Genomic DNA, 8,345 nt, shown 5'->3' with positions numbered 1-8,345 from the left:
ATGCCATCAGGAAGAGGAATATGAAGCAATAGAGAAAGAAACTCGACATAGAGAGAAGATATCGTGGACCAGAACCGTCGAGGAAGGGTCAAGAAAGCAGGATTTTTCAAGCTCCAGTGGATGACGAGAAAGCAAAGGAAGAATACAACCAATATAATTTTTTTGATGTCATGATATTAATATATTCCCTTTGTCAATAATAATAATTTTTGATGTGATTTATGTTTACGAGTCATTTTGTGTCTTGTCACTAACGTCTAATGGCCTTCTTAGCTGCTTTCAATGATATAATGAGACCTACCAAGTGAAAACATTATCACTCAACCCGTAAAATAGTTGTGAACCAACCTATGGTTGGATGGTTAGAAGGACAGTGGTTATGAACCAACTTGTGATTGGATGGTTAGGAGAAGAGTGATAGTCCTAGACTTAACATTGGTGCACACATTTTTCTGGATTTATTTCAGGCCTTTCGGCAATGTCGTTCATTGGGAGGAGATGTTCTTGTCGAGTATGAAGGCGTCTGTGGCGGCTTCATTAATCTCAAGATGATGTGCTGGATCGGTCCCTCGGAGATGCTCATAGGGGATAGGGTGTACGTGCGTGCATTTATAAGGGTGAGCATATGTGCATAGGTATGAGCGTCTATGTCTGTACTGTTTAAAAAAAAATCCTAAAATAGTTATTGAACTATGATCATATATGTAAATCAAATATGATTGAGTTATTTAATATAAACCTACAAAATCCAGTCTGCATATTCATGAGAATGAGAGAGCGTGCATTGTTTATTCACCTAGTAGATACTACATATGTGCAATGCATGTTAATATTAGGCCAATCGGTCTTGGGTTTGGATTTGGATGCTCTAATTAATACACAACAAATTATTACTAGCAGATTTTAATCTTCAGATTTTTGGTATTTATTACAGGATTAATCTTGTGACCTATATAGATCAAAAAATGCCTTTTTAAAAGTTTATTTAAGGAGGATGTATTGAAGCGCAACCCTTATTATTTTATTATAATTATTAGGTGCGCGATGCGGCGAGCGTCACACGACCTCAACGATAGCTCCGCCCACCGTTAATCAGCCGGTGGGATGCTCATCGACGCCGTTGTTGCCGCCTACATGGAGATTGAGGCCATAGCTCATGCACTGGTGCACGCACAATTCCATCCTTGACGGGTCATGGTAGTGATGTTGACATTTCATCTCGCAGAAAGCTCTGCTAGGATGATGATGCTCCCGGCTGTGGCACTCGTTCACGCACCGTCGTCTCCCGGCAGGGTCTTGCCAGTGCTGGCACTTGATGTCGCACATGTCGTTGCTTTGGGCATCGGCACGCCAGCCGACCTCCACCTCCAATGCGTGGGGGTGGCGGTCGACGCCGTTGTTGCTATCCGCATGGAGGTTGAGGCCATAGCTCATGCATTGGTGCACGCACAGCTTCATCCTTGACGGGTCGTGGTAGTGATCTTGGCACTTCATTTCGCAGAAAGCTCTGCGAGAATGATGAAGCTTTTGTCTGTGGCACTCGTTCACGCACCGTCGTCTCCATGCGAGATGTTGCCCGTGTTGACACTTGATGTCGCACATGTCGTTGCCCTGGTCATGGACACGCCCACTGACCTCCTCCTCCACCTCCGCGGCGACGGTGGCCGTGGCCCCATCCTCCTGCTCCGCTCCTACGGCCGCAACAGTGAGCAACACCGCCACGAGAAAGAGGAACCAGCAAACACCACCCTTGTGAACGAACACCATTGCTGCCTACACGAGACTAGGAGAGACGGATGACAAGAGAATGGAGAAGCGGGAGGCCGGCGGCGGCCTTTATATAGAGACGCGTGAAATATTTGTAGTTATTTATCGGGTCTCAAGCAAAGCTGATTTAGGGCCGGCCCTTTGCGAATGGGAACGTCTGTAGTCGGTAGTAGTGCACGTAATGCAAAGAAAGGTTGTCTAAAGAAACTGCAAAGAAAGGAAAAGGGCATCCAGATAAACACACATCGCATGTGGCCAATGTTGGGAAATGTCGGTCTACCTAAAAAAATGTAATATCGGTGTATATTCTAGCTGCTCAACTGAAATACTACTGGTAATGTATGTACTAACACAACGCATGCATGCTTTATCATGATACGAAGCAACACAAATTTTAGATAAAGATGGAGTAACATATGCACGCACACAGATCTAGCGATCTAGCGTGGGTCTTCCCCGCTTTCATCTATCGTGGTACAACTATGGTTTTGCCTGACAGCTAAGAGATGTTTCTATCACATCGATCTAACATATGTCGCACACTGTTTTAGTGTCTTGTGCCTCACTCATGATTTCGCTGGACATCTAAAAGATGTTTTTCGCACACCCATTTAACCAAAAGATGTTTCTAGCACACGTCTTCCACCCCTTTTACCCAAAAAGACTCCACGCCTCGCTTTATTGATAAAGCCATCTCCTATCGTTTTCAGTGGCCTCACTTATAATCTTATCCAACTAAGAGATGTTTCTAGCACATAGAGCTAGCACATGTCTCCCACCACTTTCAATGTGTTGTATCCTCGTGATTTTGTTGGACAACTAAGCGATGTTTTCTTTTTTAGCTAACTAAGAGATGTTTCTAGTGCACCAATTTGCTAGCACACGTCTCCACCACTTTTAATGTGGTGTGGCCTCACATATGAATTTGCCGGACAACTAAGAAATGTTTCTAGCACACCGACCTGGCTCATGTCTTCCATCACTTTTAATGTGTTGTGGCCTCACTCACGATTTTGCCGGACAACTAAGAGATGTTACTAGTACACGTCTCCCACCTCTTTTAATAGTGGCGGATCCAGGATTTGAAGTTAGCCAGGGAGGATTTCTAAAGGAAACAAAAAATCAACACCATGATACAATTAAATAAGACATTCAACAAAATTAATTGCCCAAGTAGTATGCAATCAGGCAAGATAATCAACAAAACTAATTGTTCGAAGTAGCTTCATCTCAACTGAAATTTATATAAAGTGTAGTTTGAACTCCTACAATCTAGCAGAAGACAAGATTGCAGAGAGAGCATAATAGCCTGCTGCTTCCTCTGTTGGCTGCTCCCTTGCAATTTCGAGTGGGGCGCGTTATTATGGCGATGATGTCTCCCGTTCAGACGACACCCTCGGCGGAAACAGGTGGACTTCATCTTCCCCATCCAGCGCCATCGGTGGTACTTTGGCAGCACCGCGGTGAGGTGGCGTGTTAACATTTGTGGATTTTTCAGATCAATCGACCATTGGGAAACCAACGGAATTGGGAGTGTCAAGGCTCAACCGTGCATAGACACTAATGAGCTTAAATTCAACTGGGTCTGTCCTACCAATTTCTGTGATTTAATTCTAGCCCATCTCGTAAAATGAAACCGTATCTTCTCTCCTTTCATCTTCCTGCTTGATCTCACTAACGATGCAGACATGCAGACCCGGAAAAAGAACATAGATTGGCGCTCTCGCCCTCCATGGTGGTGGGGGGGTGGGGGGGGGGGGGGGGGCGCTCCTAAAATCCAAAATCCAAAATTGACCCGAGGAAGCCGCCCTACACGAACCCACACTGGATCTGCCCTTGGCTTTTAATGTGTTGTGGCCTCATTCGTGATTTCTTTGGGGAGTAACTTAGACTATTGTCATACATATGACACTACTGTATGTTACTACCAACAAGAGCGGTAGTCATGGAAGTAAATCACCTACCATTTCTACCGCCATGATATGATTTCTCAATGTATGTTATATTCTATTAACTATTGTCATACATATGACACTAGTATATGCTACTACTATGATAAAGTGCATATGATTCATGCATTCGGTTTTGCAATGCTATAAATATAAAAATAGCTCGTACTAGACTGATCCTCATTTTTTTTTCTTTAATGACATGGTGATTTTTCAAGTGTAAATATGAACCAGAAGGTTAACATTGGGATAAATATTGCAATACATTGATCAACACACAAACTTCCATTATGCACCTAGATTATATTGGGCACTTCACCAATACTCCCTCTATTCCAAAATATAGTGTGCCCGCGCTTCTCGAGGTCCAACTTTGACCATAAATTCAACCAACGAGACCAACTGCGGCGGGAGAAAAAATTATATAATCGAAAACTTCTTTCGAATACGAATTCACTGATATAATTTTTGCTCTTGCCGCAATCGGTCTTGGTAGTTAAACTTACGATCAAAGTTGAAGCACGGGGATAGAGGAAGCACTACATTGTGGAATGAAGGGAGTATAATGTTTGGAGTTGACCAATTATTTCTGTTTTCATATGAGGGAAAAACAATTTCAGGAATTGGAGAACAGTAAAGCAGTGTTTCTATGGAAAATTCGAATCTGAGCCCGAGCTCATCTGCACCTGCGCTCACGAAAAAAATCAAAATAAATACTAGAAAAATTCAAAAAATTCCAAAAAAAAATTGGGTGGTAGACAATTTGATGCGTGAGGTACGCTCCAATTTTCAAAACATTTGGACTTCTGTGCAGCTCTCAGCAAAAAAAAAACAAATCGGAGGTCTATAAAAATGTGCACTGTTCATATATTGTTCTGGTCTGATTTGTCTTTTTTGCTGAGAGCTGCACAGAAGTCCAAATGTTTTGAAAATTGGAGCGTACCTCACGCATCAAATTGTCTACCATCCAGATTTTTTTTGGAATTTTTTGAATTTTTCTGAATTTCTTACGAATTTTTTTTCAACCGGGTGCAGATGCACCCCGGCACCGAAACGCCGCTCTCTGTTTCTATAGTCAATCTTTCAACATTATAATGGTCTAGATTTAGTTTTCCATATTTTACCATGCCTAGCTTGTCTAGCCGTGTGAAGGAAATATGCCCTAGAGGCAATAATAAAGTTATTATTTATTTCCTTATAATCATGATAAATGTTTATTATTCATGCTAGAATTGTATTAACCGGAAACATAATACATGTGTGAATACATAGACAAACAAAGTGTCACTAGTATGCCTCTACTTGACTAGCTCGTTAATCAAAGATGGTTATGTTTCCTAACCATGAACAATGAGTTGTTATTTGATTAACGGGATCACATCATTAAGAGAATGATCTGATTGACATGACCCATTCCATTAGCTTAGCACCCGATCGTTTAGTATGTTGCTATTGCTTTCTTCATGACTTATACATGTTCCTATAACTATGAGATTATGCAACTCCCGTTTACCAGAGGAACACTTTGGATACTACCAAACGTCACAACGTAACTGGATGATTATAAAGGAGTACTACAGGAGTCTCCAAAGGTACATGTTGGGTTGGCGTATTTCGAGATTATGTTTTGTCACTCCGATTGTCGGAGAGGTATCTCTGGGCCCTCTCGGTAATGCACATCACTTAAGCCTTGCAAGCATTGCAACTAAATGAGTTAGTTGCGGGATGATGTATTACAGAACGAGTAAAGAGACTTGCCGGTAACGAGATTGAACTAGGTATTGGAATACCGACGATCGAATCTCGGGCAAGTAACATACCGATGACAAAGGGAACAACGTATGTTGTTATGCGGTCTGACCGATAAAGATCTTCGTAGAATATGTAGGAGCCAATATGGGCATCCAGGTCCTGCTATTGGTTATTGACCGGAGACGTGTCTCGGTCATGTCTACATTGTTCTCGAACCCGTAGGGTCCGCACGCTTAAGGTTACGATGACAGTTATATTATGAGTTTATGCATTTTGATGTACCGAAGGTTGTTCGGAGTCCCGGTGTGATCACGGACATGACGAGGAGTCTCGAAATAGTCGAGACATAAAGATTGATATATTGGAAGCCTATGTTTGGATATCGGAAGTGTTCCGGGTGAAATCGGGATTTTACCGGAGTACCGGGAGGTTACCGGAACCCCCCGGGAGCTATATGGGCCTTAGTGGAAAAGAGAAGGGGCTGCCCAAGATGGGCTGCGCGCCTCCCTCCCTCCCCTAGTCCTATTAGGACTAGGAGAGGTGGCCAGCCCCCCCTCTCTCTTTTCCCCCTCCACGAATCCTATTCCAACTAGGATTGGGGGGGGGGAATCCTACTCCCAGAGGGAGTAGGACTCTCCTGGCGCGCCACCCTTGGCCGGCCAGCCTCCCCCCTCTAGTCCTTTATATACTGAGGCAGAGGCACCCCAGAAACACACAAGTTGATCCACGTGATCTATTCCTTAGCCGTGTGCGGTGCCCCCAGCCACCATAGTCCTCGATAATACTGTAGTGGAGTTTAGGCGAAGCCCTGCTGCTGTGGTACATCAAGATCGTCACCACGCCGTCGTGCTGACGGAACTCTTCCCCGACACTTTGCTGGATCGGAGTCCGGGGATCGTCATCGAGCTGAACGTGTGCTCGAACTCGGAGGTGCCGTAGTTTCGGTGCTTGATCGATCGGATCGTGAAGACGTACGACTACATCAACCAAACGCTTCCGTTGTCGATCTACTAGGTATGTAGATCACACTCTCCCCTCGTTGCTATGCATCACATGATCTTGCGTGTGCGTAGGAAATTTTTTGAAATTACTACGAAACCCAACAGTGGCATCCGAGCCTAGGTTATTTATGTTGTAATATGCACGAGTAGAACACAAGTGAGTTGTGGGCGATATAAGTCATACTGCCTACCAGCATGTCATACTTTCGTTCGGCGGCATTGTTGGACGAGACGACCCGGACCAACATTACGCGTACGCTTACGCGAGACCGGTTCCCCCGACGTGCTTTGCACATAGGTGGCTTGCGGGCGACTGTCTCTCCAAGTTTAGTTGAACCAAGTATGGCTACTCCCGGTCCTTGCGAAGGTTAAAACGGAGTCAAATTGACAAACTATCGTTGTGGTTTTGATGCGTAGGTAAGATTGGTTCTTGCTTAAGCCCGTAGCAGCCACGTAAAACTTGCAACAACAAAGTAGAGGACGTCTAACTTGTTTTTGCAGGGCATGTTGTGATGTGATATGGTCAAGACATGATGCTGAATTTTATTGTATGAGATGATCATGTTTTGTAACCGAGTTATCGGCAACTGGCAGGAGCCTTATGGTTGTCGTTTTATTGTATGCAATGCAATCACGATGTAATGCTTTACTTTTATCACTAAGCGGTAGCGATAGTCGTAGAAGCACAAGCTTGGCGAGACGACAACGATGCTACGATGGATATCAAGGTGTCACGCCGGTGACGATGGTGATCACGACGGTGCTTCGAAGATGGAGATCACAAGCACAAGATGATGATGGCCATATCATATCACTTATATTGATTGCATGTGATGTTTATCCTTTTATGCATCTTATCTTGCTTTGATTGACGGTAGCATTATAAGATGATCTCTCACTAAATTATCAAGAAGTGTTCTCCCTGAGTATGCACCGTTGCGAAAGTTCTTCGTGCTGAGACACCACGTGATGATCGGGTGTGATAGGTTCTACGTTCAAATACAACGGGTGCAAAACAGTTGCACACGCGGAATACTCAGGTTATACTTGACGAGCCAAGCATATACAGATATGGCCTCGGAACACGGAGACCGAAAGGTCGAGCGTGAATCATATAGTAGATATGATCAACATAATGATGTTCACCATTGGAAACTAGTCCATCTCACGTGATGATCGGTTATGGTTTAGTTGATTTGGATCACGTAATCACTTAGAGGATTAGAGGGATGTCTATCTAAGTGGGAGTTCTTTAATTAATTTGATTAACTGAACTTAAATTTATCATGAAACTTAGTACCTGATTAGTATCTTGCTTGTTTATGTTTGATTGTAGATAGATGGCTCGTGCTGTTGTTCTGTTGAATTTTAATGCGTTCCTTGAGAAAGCAAAGTTGAAAGATGATGGTAGCAATTACACGGACTGGGTCCGTAACTTGAGAATTATCCTCATTGCTGCACAGAAAAATTACGTCCTGGAAGCACCGCTGGGTGCCAGGCCTGCTGCAGGAGCAACACCGAATGTTATGAACGTCTGGCAGAGCAAAGCTGATGACTACTCGATAGTTCAGTGTGCCATGCTTTACGGCTTAGAATCGGGACTTCAATGACGTTTTGAACGTCATGGAGCATATGAGATGTTCCAGGAGTTGAATTTAATATTTCAAGCAAATGCCCGGATTGAGAGATATGAAGTCTCCAATAAGTTCTATAGCTGCAAGATGGAGGAGAACAGTTCTGTCAGTGAGCATATACTCAAAATGTCTGGGTATAATAATCACTTGATTCAATTGGGAGTTAATCTTCCAGATGATTGCGTCATTGACAGAATTCTTCAATCACTGCCACCAAGCTACAAGAGCTTCGTGATGAACTA

General features: G+C 43.5%; 1 protein-coding gene across 1 annotated transcript; it reads right to left on the bottom strand.

Moving 5' to 3' along the window:
- Positions 1-999: 999 nt before the first annotated feature.
- Positions 1,000-1,828, bottom strand: LOC147987295 (uncharacterized). Its single transcript, XM_087545215.1, has one exon. It carries the CDS (start codon positions 1,765-1,767, stop codon positions 1,093-1,095), a length of 675 nt encoding a protein of 224 aa, XP_087401341.1. The 5' UTR covers positions 1,768-1,828; the 3' UTR covers positions 1,000-1,092.
- Between the last annotated feature and the right edge of the window lie 6,517 nt (positions 1,829-8,345).

The sequence above is a fragment of the Triticum urartu genome, chromosome 2A, assembly GCF_056163025.1.
Source record: "Triticum urartu cultivar PI428250 chromosome 2A, HENAU_Tu73, whole genome shotgun sequence".
Classification (NCBI taxonomy): domain Eukaryota; kingdom Viridiplantae; phylum Streptophyta; class Magnoliopsida; order Poales; family Poaceae; genus Triticum; species Triticum urartu.
The sequence above is the reverse complement of the archived record's forward strand: the minus strand, read 5'-3'. Positions and strand labels throughout refer to the sequence as shown.